Source organism: Pleurodeles waltl, chromosome 7 (genome assembly GCF_031143425.1).
Source record: "Pleurodeles waltl isolate 20211129_DDA chromosome 7, aPleWal1.hap1.20221129, whole genome shotgun sequence".
Lineage (NCBI taxonomy): Eukaryota > Metazoa > Chordata > Amphibia > Caudata > Salamandridae > Pleurodeles > Pleurodeles waltl.
The window spans coordinates 512,813,193-512,839,555 of NC_090446.1; the positions used below are offsets into that span (position 1 = coordinate 512,813,193).

General features: G+C 47.9%; 1 protein-coding gene across 4 annotated transcripts in view; it reads left to right on the plus strand.

Moving 5' to 3' along the window:
• LOC138304285 (serine protease 27-like) overlaps positions 1-26,363 on the plus strand; it is a 283,335-nt gene that overhangs the window by 215,892 nt on the left and 41,080 nt on the right. For 2 of the 4 annotated variants that reach the window (XM_069244219.1, XM_069244221.1), the window contains exon 5: positions 8,616-8,718. The exons of the other annotated variants lie outside the window; for them this stretch is intronic. In XM_069244219.1, the coding sequence (XP_069100320.1) occupies positions 8,616-8,718 (103 nt within the window). The remainder of the gene's footprint in view (positions 1-8,615; positions 8,719-26,363) is intronic. 4 annotated transcript variants of the gene reach the window in all.

The following is a 26,363-nucleotide window of genomic DNA, read 5'->3' on the forward strand; positions in this document are numbered from 1 at the left end:
GGTTCAGGGACCCCTCAGCCCTGTTCTGGAGCGAAACTGGACAAAGGAAAGGGGAGTGACCACTCCCCTGACCTGCACCTCCCCTGGGAGGTGCCCAGATCTCCTCCAGTGTGCTCCAGACCTCTGCCATCTTGGAAACAGAGGTGCTGCTGGCACACTGGACTGCTCTGAGTGGCCAGGGCCAGCAGGTGACGTCAGAGACTCCTTCTGATAGGCTCCTTCAGGTCTTGCTAGCCTATCTTTTCTCCTAAGTAGCCAAACCCTCTTTTCTGGCTATTTATGGTCTCTGCTTTGGGGATTTCCTTAGATAACAAATGCAAGAGCTCATCCGAGTTCCTCTGCATCTCTCTCTTCCCCTTCTGCCAAGGAATCGACTGCTGACCGCGCTGGAAGCCTGCAAACCTGCAACAAAGTAGCGAAGACGACTACTGCAACTCTGTAACGGTGATCCTGCCGCCTTCTCGACTGTTTTCCTGGTGGTGCATGCTGTGGGGGTAGTCTGCCTCCTCTCTGCACTAGAAGCTCCGAAGAAATCTCCCGTGGGTCGACGGAATCGTCCCCCTGCTACCGCAGTGCGAGAAAGTAGCCTCTTTCTAGCCTTGTTACCCCCACTTTTGGCCTGTTTGTGAGTGTATGTCAGGGTATTTTCACTGTCTCACTAGGATCCTGCTAGCCAGGGCCCACTGCTCATAGTGAAAACCCTATGTTTTCAGTATGTTTGTTATGTGTCACTGGGACCCTGCTAGTCAGGACCCCAGTGCTCATAAGTTTGTGGCCTATATGTATGTGTTCCCTGTGTGGTGCCTAACTGTCTCACTGAGGCTCTGCTAATCAGAACCTCAGTGGTTATGCTCTCTCATTTCTTTCCAAATTGTTACTAACAGGCTAGTGACCATTTTTACCAATTTACATTGGCTTACTGGAACACCCTTATAATTCCCTAGTATATGGTACTGAGGTACCCAGGGTATTGGGGTTCCAGGAGATCCCTATGGGCTGCAGCATTTCTTTTGCCACCCATAGGGAGCTCTAACAATTCTTACACAGGCCTGCCACTGCAGCCTGAGTGAAATAACGTCCACGTTATTTCACAGCCATTTTACACTGCACTTAAGTAACTTATAAGTCACCTATATGTCTAACCTTTACCTGGTAAAGGTTAGGTGCAAAGTTACTTAGTGTGAGGGCACCCTGGCACTAGCCAAGGTGCCCCCACATTGTTCAGAGCCAATTCCCTGAACTTTGTGAGTGCGGGGACACCATTACACCGTGCACTACATATAGGTCACTACCTATATGTAGCTTCACAATGGTAACTCCGAATATGGCCATGTAACATGTCTATGATCATGGAATTGCCCCCTCTATGCCATCCTGGCATAGTTGGCACAATCCCATGATCCCAGTGGTCTGTAGCACAGACCCTGGTACTGCCAAACTGCCCTTCCTGGGGTTTCACTGCAGCTGCTGCTGCCAACCCCTCAGACAGGCATCTTCCCTCCTGGGGTCCAGCCAGGCCTGGCCCAGGATGGCAGAACAAAGAACTTCCTCTGAGAGAGGGTGTGACACCCTCTCCCTTTGGAAAATGGTGTGAAGGCAGGGGAGGAGTAGCCTCCTCCAGCCTCTGGAAATGCTTTGTTGGGCACAGAGGTGCCCAATTCTGCATAAGCCAGTCTACACCGGTTCAGGGGACCCCTTAGCCCTGCTCTGGCGCGAAACTGGACAAAGGAAAGGGGAGTGACCACTCCCCTGACCTGCACCTCCCCTGGGAGGTGTCCAGAGCTCCTCCAGTGTGCTCCAGACCTCTGCCATCTTGGAAACAGAGGTGCTGCTGGCACACTGGACTGCTCTGAGTGGCCAGTGCCACCAGGTGACGTCAGAGACTCCTTGTGATAGGCTCCTTCAGATGTTGCTAGCCTATCCTCTCTCCTAAGTAGCCAAACCCTCTTTTCTGGCTATTTAGGGTCTCTGCCTCTGTGGAAACTTTAGATAACGAATGCAAGAGCCCAGCCGAGTTCCTCTGCATCTCTCTCTTCACCTTCTGATAAGGAATCGACTGCTGACCGCGCTGGAAGCCTGCAAAACTGCAACAAAGTAGCTAAGACGACTACTGCAACTCTGTAACGCTGATCCTGCCGCCTTCTCGACTGTTTTCCTTTTTGTGCATGCTGTGGGGGTAGTCTGCCTCCTCTCTGCACCAGAAGCTCCGAAGAAATCTCCCGTGGGTCGACGGAATCTTCCCCCTGCAACCGCAGGCACCAAAAAGCTGCATTACCGGTCCCTTGGGTCTCCTCTCAGCACGACGAGCGAGGTCCCTCGAATCCAGCAACTCTGTCCAAGTGGCCCCCACAGTCCAGTGACTCTTCAGTCCAAGTTTGGTGGAGGTAAGTCCTTGCCTCACCTCGCTAGACTGCATTGCTGGGAACCGTGACTTTTGCAGCTACTCCGGCCTCCGTGCACTTCCGGCGGAAATCCTTCGTGCACAGCCAAGCCTGGGTCCACGGCACTCTAACCTGCGTTGCACAACGTTCTAAGTTGGTCTCCGGCGACGTGGGACTCCTTTGTGCGACTTCGGGTGAGCACCGTTTCACGCATCCTCGTAGTGCCTGTTTCTGGCACTTCTCCGGGTGCTACCTGCTGCTGAGAGGGCTCTTTGTCTTCCTCGACGTCCCTTCTCTCTCCTGGTCCAATTTGCGACCTCCTGGTCCCTCCTGGGCCACAGCAGCGTCCAAAAACGCTAACCGCACGATTTGCAGCTAGCAAGGCTTGTTGGCATTCTTTCGGCGGGAAAACACCTCTGCACAACTCTCCACGGCGAGAGAGATCCGTCCACCAAAGGGGAAGTCTCTAGCCCTTTTCGTTCCTGCAGAAACCTCAGCTTCTTCTGTCCAGTAGAAGCTTCTTTGCATCCACAGCTGGCATTTCCTGGGCATATGCCCATCTCCGACTTGCTTGTGACTTTTGGACTTGGTCCCCTTGTTCCACAGGTACCCTAGATTGGAAATCCACAGTTGTTGCATTGTTGGTTTGTGTCTTTCCTGCATTATTCCTCTAACACGACTTCTTTGTCCTTAGGGGAACTTTAGTGCACTTTGCACTCACTTTTCAGGGTCTTGGGGAGGGTTATTTTTCTAACTCTCACTATTTTCTAATAGTCCCAGCGACCCTCTACAAGGTCACATAGGTTTGGGGTCTATTCGTGGTTCGCATTCCACTTTTGGAGTATATGGTTTGTGTTGCCCCTATCCCTATGTTTCCCCATTGCATCCTATTGTAACTATACATTGTTTGCACTGTTTTCTAAGACTATACTGCATATTTTTGCTATTGTGTATATATATCTTGTGTATATTTCCTATCCTCTCACTGAGGGTACACTCTAAGATACTTTGGCATATTGTCATAAAAATAAAGTACCTTTATTTTTAGTATAACTGTGTATTGTGTTTTCTTATGATATTGTGCATATGACACTAAGTGGTACTGTAGTAGCTTCACACGTCTCCTAGTTCAGCCTAAGCTGCTCTGCTAAGCTACCATTATCTATCAGCCTAAGCTGCTAGACACCCTATACACTAATAAGGGATACCTGGGCCTGGTGCAAGGTGTAAGTACCCCTTGGTACTCACTACAAGCCAGTCCAGCCTCCTACAGTAGCCACCACCTGGGCTAGGAAGAGGGTCGCCTGGGGGTCGCTCCTGCACTGGAGTCTGGTTCCTTCAGGTCCTGGGGGCTGCGGGTGCAGTGTGTTTTCCAGGCGTCGGGTTCCTTGAAACAGGCAGTCGCGGTCAGGGGGAGCCTCTGGATTCCCTCTGCAGGCGTCGCTGTGGGGGTCCAGGGGGGTCAACTCTGGCTACTCACGGGCTTGCAGTTGCCTGGGAGTCCTCCCTGTGGTGTTAGTTTTCCGCAGGTCGAGCCGGGGTCGTCGGGTGCAGAGTGGAAACGTGTGGTCTTTAAAAGTTGCTTCTTTGTTGCAAAGTTGCAGTTTTGTTGAACAGTGCCGCTGTCCTCTGGAGCTTCTTGGTCCTTTTAGATGCAGAGTAGTCCTCTGAGGCTTCAGAGGTCGGTGGACCCTGGGGGATGCGTTGTTGTTGCAGTTTTTCTTGAAGTGGGGAGACAGGCCGGTAGGGCTGGGGCCAAAGCAGTTGGTGTCTCCGTCTTCTCTGCAGGGCTTCAGGTCAGCAGTCCTTCTTCATCTTCAGGTTGCAGGAATGTATCTTCCTCAGTTCTGGGAGCCCCTAAATACTCAATTTAGGGGTGTGTTTAGGTCTGGGAGGATAGTAGCCAATGGCTACTAGCCCTGAGGGTGGCTACACCCTCTTTGTGCCTCCTCCCTGTGGGGAGGGGGGCACATCCCTAATCCTATTGGGGGAATCCTCCATCTGCAAGATGGAGGATTTCTAAAAGTCAGAGTCACCTCAGCCCAGGACACCTTAGGGGCTGTCCTGACGGGTGGGTGACTCCTCCTTGTCTTTCTCATTATCTCCCCTGGACTTGCTGCCAAAAGTGGGGGCTGTGTCCAGGGGGCGGGCATCTCCACTAGCTGGAGTGCCCTGGGGCATTGTAACAAAGGGGGTGAGCCTTTGAGGCTCACCGCCAGGTGTTACAGTTCCTGCAGGGGGAGGTGTGAAGCACCGCCACCCAGTACAGGCTTTGTTACTGGCCACAGAGTGACAAAGGCACTCTCCCCATGTGGCCAGCAACATGTCTGGTGTGTGGCAGGCTGGCAAAACTAGTCAGCCCACATTGGAAGTCGGGTATGTTTTCAGGGGGCATCTCTAAGATGCCCTCTGGGTGTATTTTTACAATGAAGTGCACACTGGCACCAGTGTACATTTATTGTGCTGAGAAGTTTGATACCAACCTTCACAGTTTTCAGTGTAGCCATTATGGTGCTGTGGAGTTTGTGTTTGACAGACTCCCAGACCATATACTCTTATGGCTACCCTGCACTTACAATGTCTAAGGTTTTGCTTAGACACTGTAGGGGCATAGTGCTCATGCACCTATGCCCTCATCTGTGGATAGTGCACCCTGCCTTAGGGCTGTAAGGCCTGCTAGAGGGGTGACTTACCTATGCCACAGGCAGTGTGAGGTTGGCATGGCACCCTGAGGGGAGTACCATGTCGACTTAGTCATTTTCTCCCCACCAGCACACACAAGCTGGCAAGCAGTGTGTCTGTGCTGAGTGAGGGGCCCATAGGGTGGCATAAGACATGCTGCAGCCCTTAGAGACCTTCCCTGGCATCAGGGCCCTTGGTACCAGGGGTACCAGTTACAAGGGTCTTACCTGGGTGCCAGAGTTGTGCCAATTGTGGAGACAAAGGTACAGTTTAGGGAAAGAACACTGGTGCTGGGGCCTGGTTAGCAGGCCTCAGCACATTTTCAAATCATAATTTGGCATCAGCAAAGGCAAAAAGTCAGGGGGTAACCATGCAAGGAGGCATTTCCTTACACCCCCCCCCACCCACCAAACGAAAGAGGATGAGACTAACCTTTCCCAAGAGTGTCTTCATTTTCTAAGTGGAAAAACCTGGAAAGGCCATCTGCATTGGCATGGGCAGTCCCAGGTTTGTGTTCCACTATAAAGTCCATTCCCTGTAGGGAGATGGACCACCTCAACAGTTTTGGATTTTCACCTTTCATTTGCATTAGCCATCTGAGAGGTCTGTGGCCAGTTTGAACTACAAAGTGAGTACCAAAGAGGTATGGTCTCAGCTTCTTCAGGGACCAAACCACAGAAAAGGCCTCCCTCTCAATGGCACTCCAACGCTGCTCCCTGGGGAGTAACGTCCTGCTAATGAAAGCAACAGGCTGGTCAAGGCCATCATCATTTGTTTGGGACAGAACTGCCCCTATCCCATGTTCAGAGGCATCAGTCTGCACAATGAACTGCTTGGAGTAATCTGGAGCTTTTAGAACTGGTGCTGTGCACACAGCTTGCTTCAGGGTGTCAAATGCCTGTTGGCATTCTATAGTCCAGTTTACCTTCTTGGGCATTTCATTTTCTGAGAGGTACGTTCTGTGAGGGGTGTTCCTATGGATCCATATCCCTTCACAAACATCCTATAGTAACCAGTCAAGCCAAGGAATGCCCTGACTTGAGTCTGGGGTTTTGGAACTACCCAGTCCAGAATGGTCTGGATCTTGGGTTGGAGTGGCTGAACTTGGCCTCCACCTACAATGTGTCCCAAGTAAACCACAGTACCCTGCCCTATCTGACATTTGGATGCCTTGATAGAGAGGCCTGATGCTTGCAGGGCCTGCAAAACCTTCTTCAGGTGGACCAGGTGATCCTGCCAGCTGGAGCTAAAGACAGCAAGATCATCAAGATAAGCTGCACTAAAGGACTCCAAGCCAGCAAGTACTTGATTCACCAATCTTTGGAAGGTGGCAGGGGCATTCTTTAAGCCAAAGGGCATCACAGTGAAGTGATAGTGCCCATCAGGTGTGGAGAATGCTGTCTTTTCTTTTGCTCCTGGTGCCATTTTGATTTGCCAGTACCCTGCTGTCAAGTCAAAGGTACTTAAGTATTTGGCAGCACCTAGTTTGTCAATTAACTCATCTTCTCTTGGAATGGGATGGGCATCTGTCTTGGTGACAGAATTAAGTCCTCTGTAGTCCACACAAAACCTCATCTTTCTCTTACCATCTTTTGTGTGAGGTTTGGGGGCTAAGACTGTTGTAGTTTAGCAGCGATTAGATTAAGCATTAGCAGAAGACATCTTGTATTTAGTAACTATTGTGAACATTTCACGGAATCCATTTTGTATTTATGGCAGCCATTTTCTCTGCCACATGCTGCCATGTGCTCACCATGTGCTCTGTCCTACCTTTCTGTTAACTACTCTTGAAAATCTCCCTAGTGACAAGTTATATTTAGCATCTCCCACTTTCGCACATGCTCAGTAAGGTCTGCAGCTGTTAGTCCTTGAAAACTGTTAGCTCCTCCTACCTGTCGACTGTGCATTTTCCACATGACCTTACATGTATGCAAATCTTGCTTCTATAATTGTACCACTTCCTTTTAGCCCCTGCGTGGGTATAAAAGGACCATGCTCTCTCAGTTCAGTGTGCTACTTCAGACATTACCTAAGGGTGCTGTTTGAACTCTGGTACCACCTCATAAGGTTTAATAAACTTTGTCTTTTATTTCAGTTCCTGTGCCAACTTCTTCCTACATGGTCTGAGGACTTTGTGCAGAGAAAGGTGAACCCCTTGCACTAGTAGGCCTTGCTGAGGCTTACTTCAACAAACTGGCCCCGAACAGGGACTCATCGGTGACTCGGACGCCCAACGGATTGGTCGCGACGAAGGATTGGGATCTCGCTGCGGACGATCAATGCCTGAGGAGACCCGAGTCTTGGCAACCACAGCATTTTTCCCTTCTTTCTGATTTGACCATCCAGGTGGCGCCGGTCCTCGACTGAGATCCTTTTTGTTCATTCGTCATGCAGTGACCATTTGGTCGATTTTAGAACTTGGCAATTGGACCTGGACACCCTGTGATTGGTAAGAGCCGTTTTACGGCACTTGCTGTGGGTTTTGATGCCTTTGTTTGGTAATGTAGTTTAGCACTACTTACTGTGGATCTCGTGTTTCGGGTGACTAGTCAATTTGTGTCCTTTGAATTGATATATAAATAGCAATTTATATAGGCAGGTAATGAGGAGAATTTTCTCCAATTTCATTTTGATTTGAACAGCACCTTAAGTGCTACTTTGATTATAATATTGCATATTTTGCACTATTTTTGCCATGCCTGTTTTTAGCGCACTTCGTAGGATGTGTTGCTTTTGTAATGGTACCAATTTGAGACTGGAAGAATCGCAACTGGCACCCCCAGAGGGGACGCCCAATAGAGATATGTATGTTAAACATGGTCTTTCTTCTATAATGTACAGCACATTATGGAATAAATACACTCGTGCGGATCCTGAGTTACGTTGGCCTATGCATGGGTCATTTGATTTGCGAAAGATTGAGTATGTGGAACAATGTATGTGTAAGCGAAAGTCTAGGCAAGATATGTTTGACTGTGTACGAATGTGGGAGAAAGAAGTGCGTGGACGAGTGAAGCGTGAGCAAGCCTTGCTTGAGAAAGAGCAGCGGAAGATGTATATGTGAAAGCATTGGAAATGAGAAAGAAAGAAATAAATGACTTAAAGGAGCTAGAAGAGAAAGAACGTAAATTACAGGTAACTGGCCAATACACCGTTAGGCAACCTCTCTATCCTATCCTTAATAAACCACATGATGATTTTTTATTACTAGATCGCCCTCCACCTCTGTATGTTGTCCCTTCTGCCCCTCATGAGTTAGCTAAGGTCTCCAGTTCGGAGCAACAGAAGATGCGAGACAGTCGCTCTATGTTGCCTGCTGACCGTGCGTCTGAGCTTAGATCTATTGCTCGTAAAACAATTCGTAGCGTTGTCTCTGCTTCTGAACTTTTAGACAACATGAAAGGGTGGACGGAAAAGGAGCAGCTATATTTTACTGAGGCATTTGGCTCAGAAGTTATTGAACTATATCGGAAATATTCTGATGAGTTAGAGCCCGATGATGTAGCAGCTGATCATAAGCAAATGCGTGATGGTCTTTTTGTTTTCTCCCAGGTGGCTGATGCAATCAGGCGTTTGGTGAAATTATGTGTTACGGCAGTCCGCTTGCAAGAGGAGAAAAGGGCTGTGGACGTAGTTGCACGGACATCTCAGACCGGTGGGGTGCAAGCTTCCAACTTCAGAACAGATAAGACTATGATAGTTCACGCGAAACCAGTGAGGGAGGCCGCGCCTTTGTATGTTCCTCCTAAAGGATTGGGTACAAGTGATGATAAAACTTCTGTTGATGCTAAGGGTTATTTTATTTATAATTGGGTGTATACTCCTTGGAATAGGGCAGATGTAATGGCACTTAAAACAGCATTACCTGACCCGCAGAAAAATCCAGCCGCCTTTTATGAGGAAGTTGAGGGAGCAATTAGTTCTTGTACTATGACTTTGGCTGACATTGATTTATTTTTCGGATTGATATTATCGCCAGATATGTGGAGAACTGTTTGTAAAATTGATGATCATGCAGTTTTTGGGGCGTCATGGAAAGAATTAGAACAGATGGACGGGGATAGGGAACCTGCGAAAAAGCCATATCAGTTGATTCTAGATCTTCCTGCAGCCATATTAGTTAAGTTAAAAACGATTATTCCCCCTAAAAAGATAGATTGGACTGTTTTAGCATCTTGTAAGCAAAAGGCAGATGAATCGGTCTCTGATTCCTTTACATGCTTTGAAGAAGCATTTCATGATTTTAGCGGTCAGTTATTGTCAGATGATTCGGGCAGCCATTTGTTTGTCGATAAATATGTCGCAAATCTGTTACCAGGAATAGCTAGCGTCTAAAAGCTAGTGAAAGTTCATGGACTACCTCTACTCCGGTTTCTCCTTTGACCATGGCTCAGTATTATGAACGTCCGGAATTAGGAGCAAAAGGTAGCGAGGACGAAAAGATTAAAGAATTAAAGACGAAGGTTATGTTGGCTCAAGCTTATGGTCCGTCTTTTAGAGGTAGTGATAGAGGTGGACGTGGATCTTATGGTTCTTCTTACACTCGTTCGAATTTGTCTGTTGATCAGTGTGCGTATTGTAAGAAGTTTGGGCATTGGGCTGCGGATTGTCCAGCACTACATATTCAGCAGTGTTCACGTGGTCGGGGACAAATGAGAAATCGCTCAGGATATTCAGGACCAAGAAGAAGCACGAATGATCATGCTAGGGTTGATGCTAATGTACGAGGGCAGGATGGGTTTAACACTTTTGATAGACGGAACCAATACCAGATGTCTAACCATGTGCAGCCTGATTTCCAAGATTCTGCTTATGCATAGGATTGCCTAGGATGGGGTAAGGAATCAGTTGAAGTTCCAGTAGATCAGAGGGGTCCCTATGTTACAGCACATGTTTTGGGTTCTACTGATCAGTTTCTGGTTGATACAGGAGCTACTCGTAGCGCCTTGTCTAAACAATTGATTCCAAGGGCTCCCCTGTCTGGCTTAACCATTACATCGATATGTTTCGATGGAACACCTTCCCCTAGCCCATTGTCACAACCACTTGCATTCCATGTTGATAAATTTACTGCTCGGGGTGCGTGTTATTTTAAATGATAATCATCCTGTCATGGAAAGAATTTGTCTTGTTAAAGAGGATATTGCCTTAGCTTCACTCCCTAGTACTTTGTGGGCTACTTCAGATACTGATGTGGGACAAATGATTATTCCACCGGTACATATTAGTGTCAAGGAGGGAGCTGTATTGCCACGTTTGCCTCAATACAAAATTTCACAGGAGGGTGAAGAAGCACTCACACGAATTGTGCATGATCTTATTGAAGTTGGAATTGTTGAGGAAGTTCTGTATAATGTTTGTAACAGTCCGATTCTTCTTATTCTGAAAAAGGATACTGATACTAGGATTTACCGATTCATTATTGATTTACGAGAAGTCATTAAGATTGTGATACCACAATATCCTGTGGTATCTGACATCACGACACTTCTTACTTTGGTTCCCCCGACAGCAACTACGTTCTCTGTGATAGACTTGAAGAATGCTTTCTTTTCGATCCCTATTCATCCTGACAGCCGATATTTGTTTGGTTTTACTTTGAATAAACGATCATATAGATTTTGCAGAGTTCCTCAAGGCTATACGGAGAGTCCAAGTATTTATAGTCAAGCGTTAAAACGACAACTTGATTCTTTTGTTTTGCCTGAAGGTGTGGCTCTCATACAATATGTCGATTATATTTTGTTGGCGGCTGATACCCCTGAGCAATGTGAAAAGTGCACTTTGTCCTTACTTTCTTTTCTTGCTTCACACCATCATAAAGTGTCACGAAAGAAATTGCAATATTGTAGACCAAAGGTAACCTATTTAGGTCACCTTTTGTCTAAGGAGGGCTGTGCACTTACATCAGATCGTATTCAAGCAATTTTAAACACTGGGCTAGCCAGGGACTGTCAGAGTGCTCAATGACTCCCAATTCCAGCATCTTGTGGACTTCCACTTTGATGCTTTTCTTAACTTGATCAGACTTTCTAAAAATTTTGTTTTTGACAGGCATGCTGTCTCCTGTGTCCACATCATGGGTACACAGGTGTGTCTGACCAGGGGTTAGGGAAAAGAGCTCAGCAAACTGTTGTAAGACCTTCCTACAATCAGCTTGCTGTTGGCCAGAGAGGGTGTCTGAATAGATCACTCCATCTACTGAGCCATCTTTAGGGTCATCGGAGAGGAGATCAGGGAGAGGTTCACTCTCAGCTTCCTGGTCCTCATCTTAACCATTAACAGGTTCACATCTGCCCTGTCATGAAAGAGTTTGAGGCGGTTCACATGGATCACCCTTTTGTGGGTTCTGCTAGTGCCTAGGTCTACCAGGTAGGTGACCTGACTCTTTCTCTCTAGCACTGGGTAAGGGCCACTCCATCTGTCCTGAAGTGCCCTGAGAGCCACAGGCTCCAGAACCCAGACTTTCTGCCCTGGCTGAAACTCAACCATAGCATGCTTTTGGTCATACCACATCTTCTGGAGCTGTTGGCTGGCCTCAAGGTTTTTGCTTGCCTTTTCCATGTACCCTAACATCCTGGAACGTAGGCCTAGTACATAGTCCACTATATCTTGCTTAGGCTCATGGAGAGGTCTCTCCTAGCCTTCTTTGACAAGAGGTAGTGGTCCCCTTACAGGATTGCCAAACAGAAGTTCAAAGGGGGAAACCCTACTCCCTTCTGAGGCACCTCTCTGTAGGCGAAAAGCAGACATGGCAAGAGGACATCCCATCTCCTTTTGAGTTTTTCAGGGAGCCCCATGATCATGCCCTTCAATGTCTTGTTAAGTCTTTCCACAAGACCATTGGTTTGTGGATGGTATGGTGTGGTGAATTTGTAAATCACCCCACACTCATTCCACATGTGTTTCAGGTATGCTGACATGAAGTTGGTACCTCTGTCAGACACCACCTCCTTAGGAAATCCCACTCTGGTAAAGATACCAATGAGTGCTTTGGCTACTGCAGGGGCAGTAGTGGACCTACGGGGAATTGCTTCAGGGTACCTAGTAGCATGATCCACTACTACTAGGATATACTGGTTCCCTGAGGCTGTGGGAGGTTCAAGTGGACCCACTATGTTCACTCCCACTCTTTCAAAGGGGACCCCGACCACTGGAAGTGGAATGAGGGGGGCCTTTGGATGGCCACCTGCCTTACCACTGGCTTGACAGGTGGCACAGGAGGCACAAAACTCCTTTACTTTCTGGGACATGTTGGGCCAATAGAAATGATTGACTAACCTCTCCCAAGTCTTGATTTGTCCCAAATGCCCAGCAAGTGGAATATCATGGGCTAAGGTCAGGATGAACTCTCTAAACTCCTGAGGCACTACCACTCTCCAAGTGGCACCAGGTTTGGGATCTCTTGCCTCAGTGTAAAGGAGCCCATCTTCCCAATAGACCCTATGTGTTCCACTGATTTTAACTTTGGTCTCTTCAGCACCTTGCTGCCTAAGGCCTTTAAGAGAGGGACAGGTTTCTTGCCCCTTACACAGCTGTTCCCTTGTGGGTCCCCCTGGGCCTAAGAGTCCAACCTGATAAGGTTCCAACTCCATGGGCTCAGTTCCCTCAGAGGGCAGAACTTCTTCCTGGGAAGAGAGGTTATTTTTCTTTTGCTGTATTGAAGCTGGCTCCCCAGTCTTCTTTCCTTTTCTCTTGGAGGGTTGCGCCATTATTCCAGGCTCCAACACCACTTTGTCACCCTGAGCCTTGCACTGTGCCCTTGTCTTGACACACACCAGTTCAGAGATACCCAGCATGGCTGCATGGGTTTTGAGTTGAGGACTCCAGGTCATTTCCAAGCAAACAGTCTACTGGGATATTAGAGGAGACTACCACCTGTTTCAGGCCAGTGACACCTCCCCATTCTAAAGTTACCATAGCCATGGGATGTACTTTAGTCTGTTTGTCAGCGTTGGTGACTGGATAAGTTTGTCCAGTCAGGTATTGTCCTGGGGAAACCAGTTTGTCTGTCACCATTGTGACACTGGCACCTGTATCCCTCAGGCCTTCTACACTACTCCCATTAATCAAGAGTTGCTGCCTTTATTTTTGCATATTAGGGGGCCTGACAGCAAGTGTGGCTAAGTCCACCCCACCCTCAGAAACTAATGTAGCTTCAGTGTGAACCCTGATTTGCTCTGGGCACACTGTTGATCCCACCTGGAGACTGGCTATTCCAGTGCTAACTGAAGCAGTAGTTGAAGTGGAACCTTTCTTGGGACAGGCCTTGTCTCCAGTTTGGGGTCCTTGCTGATTACAGCTACGACACCAGGCCTTTTTGGGATAAACGTTTTTACCCTTGTACCCAAAATTGGATTGTGAAGAGGCTTTGGACCCTCCCTACTGAGCAGGTTTTTGGGGCCCTATAGAAGACTCTTTACTTTTACCCTTGGATGTCTCAACACTCTTCCCCTGGGGAGTCTTTGTGACCCCTTTCTTTTGCTCACCCCCTGTGGAAGTCTTGGTCACCCTAGTCTTGACTCAATGGTCTGCCTTCTTTCCCAATTCTTGGGGAGAAATTGGACCTAGGTCTACCAGAGGCTGATGCAGTTTATCATTGAAACAATTAGTTAAAAGGTGTTCTTTCATGAACAGATTGTACAGCCCATCATAATCATTTACACCACTGCCATTAATCCAACCATCCAGTGTTTTGACTGAGAAGTCAAACAAATCAACCCAGGTCTGGCTCGAGGATTTTTGAGCCCCCCTGAACCTAATCCTGTACTCATCAGTTGAGAATCTAAAGCCCTCAATCAGGGTAGCCTTCATGAGGTCATAGGATTCTGCATCTTTTCCAGAGAGTGTGAGGAGTCTATCCCTACACTTTCCAGTGAACATTTCCCAAAGGAGAGCACCCCAGTGAGATTTGTTTACTTTTCTGGTTGCACAAGCCCTCTCAAAAGCTGTGAACCATTTGGTGATGTCATCACCATCTTCATATTTTGTTACAATCCCATTGGGGATTTGTAGCATGTCAGGAATATCTCTGACCCTATTTAAATTGCTGCCACCATTGATGGGAGCTAAGTCCATCTTTTGTCTTTCCCTTTCTATGGCTAGGAGCTGTCTCTCCAAAGCCAGTCTTTTGGCCATCCTGGCTAGCAGGAGGTCATCTTCATTGAGGCTGCCCTCAATGCTTCCAGAGCTGTTCGACTCTCCTGTGAGAGAAGCAACATCTCTGACTATCACTTGTGAAGTCAGGGTTGAAGAAACCATGGTCTGCCTAACTAGGACTGGAGGTGGGAAATGGTCCTGCACTTCACTAGCATCATCCCCTGTGAGGACATCATCAGAGGGGTTTTCTCTAGCAAACTCTGCCAAAAGGACTTTTAAAAATGTAGAAAAATAGCTCAAATTTCAAAAATCAGTTTCTAATGACAATTTTTTGAATTTAGTCGTGTGATCAGTTATTGGCTCAGTAGTCCAGCAAATGCAAAGTCTTGTACCCCACCGGTGATCCACCAATGTAGGAAGCTGGCTCTGTATGTACTATTTCAAAGTAAGAAATAGCATGCACAGAGTCCAAGGGCTCCCCTTAGAGAAAAGATAGTGGCAAAAAGAGATAATTCTAATGCTTTATTTTGTGGTAGTGTGGTCGAGCAGTAGGCTTCTCAGAGGGTAGTGTTAAGCATTTGTTGTACACACACAGGCAATAAATGAGGAACACACACTCAAAGACAATTCCAGGCCAATAGGTTTTTATATAGATAAATATATTTTCTTAATTTATTTTAAGAACCACAGGTTCAAGATTTACAAACAATACTTTAAATGAAAGGTATTTTACTCAGGTATCTTAGGAACTTTGAATAATCACAATAGCAGGTACAGTTTTGGCAAGAATGGCAATAAGCTATTTTAAAAGTGGGCACAGAGCAAAAATCAACAGTTCCTGGGGGGGTAAGTAATTGTTAAGTTCACAGGTAAGTAATACACTTACAGGGTTCAAAGTTGGGTCCAAGATAGCCCATCGTTGGGGGTTCAAGGCAACCCCAAAGTTACCACACCAGCAGCTCAGGGCCGGTCAGGTGCAGAGGTCAAAGTGGTGCCCAAAACACATAGGCTTCAATGGAAATAGGGGTGCCCCGGTTCCAGTCTGCCAGCAGGTAAGTACCCGCGACTTCGGAGGGGAGACCAGGGGGGTTTTGTAGGGCACCTGGGGGGACACAAGCAGGCACAGAAAGTACACCCTCAGCGGCACAGGGGCGGCCGGGTGCAGAGTGCAAACAGGCATCGGGTTTTCAATAGGTTTCAATGGGGATACCCGGGGGTCTCTTCAGCGATGCAGGCAGGCACAGGGGGGGCTCCTCGGGGTAGCCACCACCTGGTGCTAGGAAGAGGGTCGCCTGGGGGTCGCTCCTGCACTGGAGTCTGGTTCCTTCAGGTCCTGGGGGCTGCAGGTGCAGTGTGTTTTCCAGGCGTCGGGTTCCTTGAAACAGGCAGTCGCGGTCAGGGGGGAGCCTCTGGATTCCCTCAGCATGCGTCGCTGTGGGGGACCAGGGGGGTCAACTCTGGCTACTCACAGGCTCGCAGTCGCCAGGGAGTCCTCCCTGTGGTGTTAGTTTTCCGCAGGTCGAGCCGGGGGCGTCGGGTGCAGAGTGGAAAGTCTCACGCTTCCGGCGGGAAACGTGTGGTCTTTAAAAGTTGCTTCTTTGTTGCAAAGTTGCAGTTTTGTTGAACAGGGCCACTGTCCTCGGGAGCTTCTTGGTCCTTTTAGATGTAGGGTAGTCCTCTGAGGCTTCAGAGGTCGCTGGACCCTGGGGGAAGCGTCACTGTTGCAGTTTTTCTTGAAGTGGGGAGACAGGCCGGTAGGGCTGGGGCCAAAGCAGTTGGTGTCTCCGTCTTCTCTGCAGGTCTTTAGGTCAGCAGTCCTTCTTCGTCTTCAGGTTGCAGGAATCTATCTTCCTCGGTTCTGGGAGCCTCTAAATACTCAATTTAGGGGTGTGTTTAGGTCTGGGAGGATAGTAGCCAATGGCTACTAGCCCTGAGGGTGGCTACACCCTCTTTGTGCCTCCTCCCTGTGGGGAGGGGGGCATATCCCTAATCCTATTGGGGGAATCCTCCATCTGCAAGATGGAGGATTTCTAAAAGTTAGAGTCACCTCAGCTCAGGACACCTTAGGGGTTGTCCTGACTGGCCAGTGAATCCTCCTTGTTTTTCTCATTATCTCCTCCAGCCTTGCCGCCAAAAGTGGGGGCAGTGGCCGGAGGGGCGGGCATCTCCACTAGCTGGGATGCCCTGTGGCGCTGTAACAAAGGGGGTGAGCCTTTGAGGCTCACCGCCAGGTGTTACAGTTCCTGCAGGGGGAGGTGTGAAGCACCTCCACCCAGTACAGGCTTTATTACTGGCCACAGAGTGACAAAGGCACTCTCCCCATGTGGCCAGCAACATGTCTGGTGTGTGGCAGGCTGGCAAAACTAGTCAGCCCACACTGGAAGTCGGGTATGTTTTCAGGGGGCATCTCTAAGATGCCCTCTGGGTGTATTTTTACAATAACGTGCACACTGGCATCAGTGTGCATTTATTGTGCTGAGAAGTTTGATACCAAACTTCACAGTTTTCAGTGTAGCCATTATGGTGCTGTGGAGTTTGTGTTTGACAGACTCACAGACCATATACTCTTATGGCTACCCTGCACTTACAATGTCTAAGGTTTTGCTTAGACACTGTAGGGGCATAGTGCTCATGCACCTATGCCCTCACCTGTGGTATAGTGCACCCTGCCTTAGGGCTGTAAGGCCTGCTAGAGGGGTGACTTACCTATGCCATAGGCAGTGTGAGGTTGGCATGTCACCCTGAGGGGAGTGCCATGTCGACTTAGTCATTTTCTCCCCACCAGCACACACAAGCTGGCAAGCAGTGTGTCTGTGCTGAGTGAGGGGTCCCTAGGGTGGCATAAGACATGCTGCAGCCCTTAGAGATCTTCCCTGGCATCAGGGCCCTTGGTACCAGGGGTACCAGTTACAAGGGTCTTACCTGGGTGCCAGGGTTGTGCCAATTGTGTAGACAAAGGTACAGTTTAGGGAACAAACACTGGTGCTGGGGCCTGGTTAGCAGGCCTCAGCACACTTTCAAATCAAAACTTGGCATCAGCAAAGGCAAAAAGTCAGGGGGTAACCATGCCAAGGAGGCATTTCCTTACAGTTAGAGATTAGGTTCTCCATGCTAGGATTTTAGGGATCTTTTACATTTCATGTTATTGCTGTCTTTGTATTCACGACTCTCATCTTTACATTCTGCTTCTTGCATTGTTCATTATCCTAATCATTGCAGCTCATGCATTTTATAGTAGATTGCAGTCTTGTTAATAAAACCTATTGAAAACTTCACTGCATCTCCTTCACTGCCTGTGTGTGACTGAGACTTGCTTCTTGTAGGAAAGTACCATCTTGCCTGGCATGTTACCCCCATTTTTCACTGTATATATGTTGTTTTAGTTGTATGTGTCACTGGGACCCTGGTAACCCAGGACCCCAGTGCTCATAAGTGTGCCTGAATGTGTTACCTGTGTAGTGACTAACTGTCTCACTGGGGCTCTGCTAATCAGAACCTCAGTGGTTATGCTCTCTCATTTCTTTCCAAATTGTCACTAACAGGCTAGTGACCATTTTTACCAATTTACATTGGCTTACTGGAACACCCTTATAATTCCCTAGTATATGGTACTGAGGTACCCAGGGTATTGGGGTTCCAGGAGATCCCTATGGGCTGCAGCATTTCTTTTGCCACCCATAGGGAGCTCTGACAATTCTTACACAGGCCTGCCACTGCAGCCTGAGTGAAATAACATCCACGTTATTTCACAGCCATTTTACACTGCACTTAAGTAACTTATAAGTCACCTATATGTCTAACCTTTACCTGGTAAAGGTTAGGTGCAAAATTACTTAGTGTGAGGGCACCCTGGCACTAGCCAAGGTGCCCCCACATTGTTCAGAGCCAATTCACTGAACTTTGTGAGTGCGGGGACACCATTACACGCGTGCACTACATATAGGTCACTACCTATATGTAGCTTCACCATGGTAACTCCGAATATGGCCATGTAACATGTCTATGATCATGGAATTGCCCCCTCTATGCCATCCTGGCATTGTTGGTACAATTCCATGATCCCAGTGGTCTGTAGCACAGACCCTGGTACTGCCATACTGCCCTTCCTGGGGTTTCTCTGCAGCTGCTGCTGCTGCCAACCCCTCAGACAGGCAGCTGCCCTCCTGGGGTCCAGCCAGGCCTGGCCCAGGATGGCAGAACAAAGAACTTCCTCTGAGAGAGGGTGTGACACCCTCTCCCTTTGGAAAATGGTGTGAAGGCAGGGGAGGAGTAGCCTCCCCCAGCCTCTGGAAATGCTTTGTTGGGCACAGATGTGCCCAATTCTGCATAAGCCAGTCTACACCGGTTCAGGGACCCCTTAGCCCCTGCTCTGGCGCGAAACTGGACAAAGGAAAGGGGAGTGACCACTTCCCTGACCTGCACCTCCCCTGGGAGGTGTCCAGAGCTCCTCCAGTGTGCTCCAGACCTCTGCCATCTTGGAAACAGAGGTGCTGCTGGCACACTGGACTGCTCTGAGTGGCCAGTGCCACCAGGTGACGTCAGAGACTCCTGCTGATAGGCTCCTTCAGGTGTTAGTAGCCTTTCCTCTCTCCTAGGTAGCCAAACCCTCTTTTCTGGCTATTTAGGGTCTCTGTCTCTGGGGAAACTTTAGATAACGAATGCATGAGCTCAGCCGAGTTCCTCTGCATCTCCCTCTTCACCTTCTGATAAGGAATCGACCGCTGACCGCGCTGGAAGCCTGCAAACCTGCAACATAGTAGCAAAGACGACTACTGCAACTCTGTAACGCTGATCCTGCCGCCTTCTCGACTGTTTTCCTGCTTGTGCATGCTGTGGGGGTAGTCTGCCTCCTCTCTGCACCAGAAGCTCCGAAGAAATCTCCCGTGGGTCGACGGAATCTTCCCCCTGCAACCGCAGGCACCAAAAAGCTGCATCTCCGGTCCCTTGGGTCTCCTCTCAGCACGACGAGCGAGGTCCCTCGAATCCAGCGACACCGTCCAAGTGACTCCCACAGTCCAGTGACTCGTCAGCCCAAGTTTGGTGGAGGTAAGTCCTTGCCTCACCTCGCTGGGCTGCATTGCTGGGAACCGCGACTTTGCAAACTTCTCCGGCCCCTGTGCACTTCCGGCGGAAATCCTGTGTGCACAGCCAAGCCTGGGTCCACGGCACTCTAACCTGCATTGCACGACTTTCTAAGTTGGTCTCCGGCGACGTGGGACTCCTTTGTGCAACTTCGGCGAGCACCGTTTCATGCATCCTCGTAGTGCCTGTTTCTGGCACTTCTCCGGGTGCTACCTGCTTCAGTGAGGGCTCTTTGTCTTGCTCGACGTCCCCTCTCTCTGCAGGTCCAATTTGCGACCTTCTGGTCCCTCCTGGGCCCCAGCAGCGTCCAAAAACGCCAAACGCACGATTTGCGTGTAGCAAGGCTTGTTGGCGTCCATCCGGCGGGAAAACACTTCTGCACGACTCTCCAAGGCGTGGGGGATCCATCCTCCAAAGGGGAAGTCTCTAGCCCTTGTCGTTCCTGCAGTATTCACAGCTCTTCAGCCTAGTAAGAGCTTCTTTGCACCAACCACTGGCATTTCTTGGGCATCTACCCAGCTACGAGCTGCTTGTGACTTTTGGACTTGGTCCCCTTGTTCCACAGGTACCCTCAGACAGGAATCCATCGTTGTTGCATTGCTGATTTGTGTTTTCCTTGCATTCTCCCTCTAACACGACTATTTTGTCCTATGGGGAACTTTGGTGCACTTTGCACTCACTTTTCAGGGTCTTGGGGAGGGTTATTTTGCTAACTCTCACTATTTTCTAATAGTCCCAGCGACCCTCTACAAGGTCACATAGGTTTGGGGTCCATTCGTGGTTCGCATTCCACTTCTAGAGTATATGGTTTGTGTTGCCCCTATCCCTATGTTTCCCCATTGCATCCTATTGTAACTATACATTGTTTGCACTGTTTTCTAAGACTATACTGCATATTTTTGCTATTGTGTATATATATCTTGTGTATATCTCCTATCCTCTCACTGAGGGTACACTCTAAGATACTTTGGCATATTGTCATAAAAATAAAGTACCTTTATTTTTAGTATAACTGTGTATTGTGTTTTCTTATGATATTGTGCATATGACACTAAGTGGTACTGTAGTAGCTTCACACGTCTCCTAGTTCAGCCTGAGCTGCTTTGCTAAGCTACCATTATCTATCAGCCTAAGCTGCTAGACACCCTATACACTAATAAGGGATAACTGGGCCTGGTGCAAGGTGCAAGTACCCCTTGGTACTCACTACAAGCCAGTCCAGCCTCCTACATTGGTTGTGCAGCGGTGGGATAAGTGCTTTGAGACTACTTACCACTCTTGTCATTGTACTTTTCATAAGAGAAAAATATACAAAACAAGGTCAGTGTATATACACATAGCCAAAAAGTTTTGCATTTCCTCTTTTCACTCTTTTCTAAGTGCTGAAAAGTACTTCTAAACTTTCAAAAAGTTCTTAAAAGTTTAAAAAGTTTTTTTCTGTCTTTCCAAAAAGTTCTGAAAACTTTTTTCTCTTTGTCTATCACTTTAACTCTCTCTAAAAATGTCTGGCACAGGCCAAAAAGTTGAACTGTCCAAACTTGCATATGATCACCTTAGCTGGAAAGGAGCAAGGAGTCTCTGCATAGAGAGAGGTTTGAGTGTAGGGAAGAATCCTTCCTTAGAACTGTTAATTAATATGCTTAGAGTACAGGATAAGGCCATAAGTGCCCAATCTGTAGAAAAAGTAGCTAATGGTTCTCAATCTGATCCAGGGACTCCCCCAGGAAAAGGTTCAGGAAAGAAACTTCTCAGCCTGCCCATTACTAGACAGTCTAGCATAGTTGGTACAGAGGTTGAATCACATCATACTGATGATGTGCTCTCACATTATACTGGTAGCCAAGCTGTTAGGGTGCCCTCTGTAAGGGACAGGTCTCCTTCTGTTCATTCCCATCATACCTCTGTATCTAGAAATGTCCCTCCCACCCACCCTGATGACAGATTGTTAGAAAGGGAGCTCAATAGATTGAGAGTGGAACAAACCAGACTGAAGCTCAAGAAGCAACAGCTGGATTTGGATAGACAGTCTTTAGAAATAGAGAGGGAAAGACAGAAGATGGGTTTAGATACCCATGGTGGCAGCAGCAGTATTCCCCATAGTCATCCTGCAAAAGAGCATGATTCCAGGAATCTGCATAAGATAGTTCCCCCTTACAAGGAGGGGGATGACATTAACAAGTGGTTTGCTGCACTTGAGAGGGCCTGTGTTGTACAGGATGTCCCTCAAAAGCAGTGGGCTGCTATCCTATGGCTATCATTTACTGGAAAAGGTAGGGATAGGCTCCTTACTGTAAAAGAAAATGATGCTAACAATTTCCAAGTTCTTAAGAATGCACTCCTGGATGGTTATGGCTTAACCACTGAACAGTACAGGATAAAGTTCAGAGATACCAAAAAGGAGTCTTCACAAGACTGGGTTGATTTCATTGACCAGGCAGTGAAGGCCTTGGAGGGGTGGTTACATGGCAGTAAAGTTACTGATTATGACAGCCTGTATAACTTGATCCTGAGAGAGCATATTCTTAATAATTGTGTGTCTGATTTGTTGCACCAGTACTTGGTGGACTCTGATCTGACCTCTCCCCAAGAATTGGGAAAGAAGGCAGACAAATGGGTCAGAACAAGAGTGAACAGAAAAGTTCATACAGGGGGTGACAAAGATGGCAACAAAAAGAAGGATGGTAAGTCTTCTGACAAGGGTGGGGACAAATCTAAAAATGAGTCTTCATCAGGCCCACAAAAACACTCTGGTGGGGGGGGTGGGCCCAAATCCTCCTTTAATCAGAACAAGGAAAAGAAACCATGGTGCTATTTATGTAAGATAAAAGGCCATTGGACAACAGATCCCAGTTGTCCAAAGAAAGGCACCACAGCTCCTACCACTACAACCCCTACTGCTACACCTAGTGTCCCTACTAATAGCAGTGGTGGTGGGAGCAAACCTACTAATAGCCAATCCAAGGGAGTAGCTGGGCTCACTTTTGGTAATTTAGTTGGGGTTGGTCTGATTAGGGAGACCACAGAGGCTACTTTAGTCTCTGAAGGGGCTATTGACTTAGCCACTTTGGTTGCTTGCCCCCATAACTTGGAGAAGTACAAGCAACTAACCCTAATAAATGGTGTTGAGGTCCAGGCCTACAGGGACACAGGTGCCAGTGTCACAATGGTGATTGAGAAACTGGTGCACCCTGAACAACACATACTTGGACACCAGTACCAAGTAACCGATGCTCACAACATAACACAAAGCCACCCCATGGCTGTTGTAAATCTCAACTGGGGGGGGGTATCTGGTCCAAAGAAAGTTGTGGTAGCTTCAGATTTACCTGTAGACTGTCTATTAGGGAACGATTTGGAGACATCAGCTTGGTCAGATGTGGAGTTGGAGGCCCATGCAGCAATGCTGGGCATCCCAGGGCATATTTTTGCTTTGACAAGGGCTCAGGCCAAAAAGCAAAAAGGACAGGGAAGCTTGGATCCTGGAACAATGGACCAAGTGCTCCCTAAAGCTAGGGCTAGTAGAAGCAAACCACTTCCTACTATCCCTCCCTCTACAGTGGATTCTACTTCTGAGGAAGAAGAATTCCCTCCCTGTGCAGAACCTACACCAGAGGAGCTGGAAGCAGACACTGCTGAGCTTTTGGGTGAAGGGGGGCCTGCCAGAGAGGAGCTGAGTGTGGCACAGCAAACCTGTCCCACATTAGAGGGTCTCAGACAGCAAGCTGTCAAACAGGCTAATGGGGATGTCAGTGACTCACACAGAGTTTACTGGGAGGACAACCTCTTGTACACTGAGCATAGGGATCCTAAACCTGGAGCTGCCAGGAGATTAGTGATTCCTCAGGAGTACAGAAAGTTCCTCCTAACACTGGCACATGACATTCCCTTAGCTGGGCACCTGGGTCAAATGAAAACTTGGGACAGATTGGTACCACTGTTTCATTGGCCTAGGATGTCTGAGGACACAAAAGAATTTTGTAAGTCCTGTGAAACCTGTCAAGCCAGTGGCAAGACAGGTGGCACTCCAAAGGCACCCCTTATCCCACTGCCTGTGGTTGGGGTTCCCTTTGAAAGGGTAGGGGTTGACATAGTTGGCCCCCTTGACCCTCCTACTGCTTCAGGCAATAGGTTTATCTTAGTGGTAGTGGACCATGCCACAAGATATCCTGAAGCTATTCCTTTAAGGACCACTACAGCTCCTGCAGTGGCAAAGGCCCTCCTGGGAATATTTTCCAGGGTGGGCTTCCCAAAGGAAGTAGTATCAGACAGGGGAAGCAATTTCATGTCTGCATACTTAAAGGCCATGTGGAAGGAGTGTGGTGTAACTTACAAGTTCACAACACCCTATCATCCACAAACAAATGGACTGGTGGAGAGATTTAATAAAACTCTCAAAGGCATGATTATGGGACTCCCTGAAAAACTCCGCAGGAGGTGGGATATCCTTCTACCATGCCTCCTTTTTGCCTACAGGGAGGTACCCCAGAAAGGAGTGGGCTTCAGCCCCTTTGAACTTCTTTTTGGACACCCTGTTAGGGGTCCACTCACACTTGTAAAGGAGGGTTGGGAACAACCTTTAAAAGCTCCTAAGCAGGATATTGTGGATTATGTACTTGGCCTCAGATCAAGGATGGCTGAGTACATGAAAAAGGCCAGTAAAAACCTTCAGGCCAGCCAAGAGCTCCAGAAGCAATGGCATGATCAGAAGGCTGTTTTGGTTCAGTACCAACCAGGGCAGAAAGTGTGGGTCTTGGAGCCTGTGGCCCCAAGAGCACTCCAAGATAAATGGAGTGGACCCCACACAATTGTTGAAAAGAAGGGTGAAGTCACCTACTTGGTTGACTTAGGCACTGCCAGGAGTCCCCTTAGGGTGCTCCATGTCAACCGCCTGAAACCCTACTATGACAGGGCTGATCTCACCCTGCTCATGGCAACAGATGAGGGACAGGAAGAAGACAGTGATCCTCTACCTGATCTCTTCTCTTCCACAGAGCAAGATGCTCTTGTGGAAGGTGTAGTTTTGGCTGATTGTCTTACTGCTGAGCAGAAAGATAATTGCATAAATCTCCTAGGACAATTTTCAGAACTCTTCTCCATTGTGCCAGGCACCACTTCTTGGTGTGAGCACACTATAGATACTGGAGACAGTTTACCTGTCAAAAGTAAGATCTATAGGCAGCCTGACCATGTCAGGGACTGCATAAAGCAAGAAGTTCAGAAAATGTTAGAACTAGGAGTGGTTGAGCACTCTAACAGTCCATGGGCTTCTCCTGTGGTACTGGTACCAAAACCCAATTCTAAGGATGGAAAGAAAGAAATGAGGTTTTGTGTAGACTATAGAGGTCTCAACTTAGTAACCAAAACTGATGCTCACCCTATACCCAGGGCAGATGAGCTAATAGATACACTGGCATCTGCCAAGTATCTAAGCACTTTTGATTTGACGGCAGGGTATTGGCAGATCAAAATGTCAGAAGATGCTAAACATAAGACTGCATTTTCTACCATTGGAGGACATTACCAGTTTACTGTAATGCCTTTTGGTTTGAAAAATGCACCTGCCACTTTTCAGAGGTTGGTGAACACAGTCCTGCAAGGGCTGGAGGCTTTCAGTGCAGCATATTTGGATGATATAGCTGTCTTTAGCTCCAGCTGGGATGATCACCTGGTCCACCTATGGAACGTTTTGGAGGCCCTGCAAAAGGCAGGCCTCACTATCAAGGCTTCAAAGTGCCAGATAGGGCAGGGTAAGGTGGTTTATCTGGGACACCTTGTTGGTGGGGAACAGATTGCACCACTTCAGGGGAAAATCCAAACTATTATTGATTGGGTTCCCCCTACCGCTCAGACTCAGGTGAGAGCCTTCCTAGGCCTCACTGGGTATTACAGGAGGTTCATTAAGAACTATGGCTCCATTGCAGCCCCTCTTAATGACCTCACATCCAAGAAAATGCCTAAAAAGGTATTATGGACAGCAAACTGTCAGAAAGCTTTTGAGGAGCTGAAGCAGGCCATGTGCTCTGCACCTGTCCTGAAAAGCCCTTGTTACTCTAAAAAATTCTATGTCCAGACTGATGCATCTGAATTAGGAGTAGGGGCAGTCCTATCACAACTTAATTCTGAGGGCCAGGATCAACCTGTTGCTTTTATTAGTAGAAGGTTGACCCCTAGAGAAAAGCGTTGGTCTGCCATTGAGAGGGAGGCCTTTGCTGTGGTCTGGGCTCTGAAGAAGTTGAGGCCATACCTGTTTGGCACTCACTTCATTGTTCAGACAGACCACAAACCTCTACTTTGGCTAAAACAAATGAAAGGTGAAAATCCTAAATTGTTGAGGTGGTCCATATCCCTACAGGGAATGGACTATACAGTGGAACATAGACCTGGGAGTAGCCACTCCAATGCAGATGGACTCTCCAGATATTTCCACTTAGACAATGAAGACTCATCAGGTAATGGCTAGTCTTATTGTCCTTCGTTTGGGGGGGGGTTGTGTAGGAAAGTACCATCTTGCCTGGCATGTTACCCCCATTTTTCACTGTATATATGTTGTTTTAGTTGTATGTGTCACTGGGACCCTGGTAACCCAGGACCCCAGTGCTCATAAGTGTGCCTGAATGTGTTACCTGTGTAGTGACTAACTGTCTCACTGGGGCTCTGCTAATCAGAACCTCAGTGGTTATGCTCTCTCATTTCTTTCCAAATTGTCACTAACAGGCTAGTGACCATTTTTACCAATTTACATTGGCTTACTGGAACACCCTTATAATTCCCTAGTATATGGTACTGAGGTACCCAGGGTATTGGGGTTCCAGGAGATCCCTATGGGCTGCAGCATTTCTTTTGCCACCCATAGGGAGCTCTGACAATTCTTACACAGGCCTGCCACTGCAGCCTGAGTGAAATAACGTCCACGTTATTTCACAGCCATTTTACACTGCACTTAAGTAACTTATAAGTCACCTATATGTCTAACCTTTACCTGGTAAAGGTTAGGTGCAAAATTACTTAGTGTGAGGGCACCCTGGCACTAGCCAAGGTGCCCCCACATTGTTCAGAGCCAATTCACTGAACTTTGTGAGTGCGGGGACACCATTACACGCGTGCACTACATATAGGTCA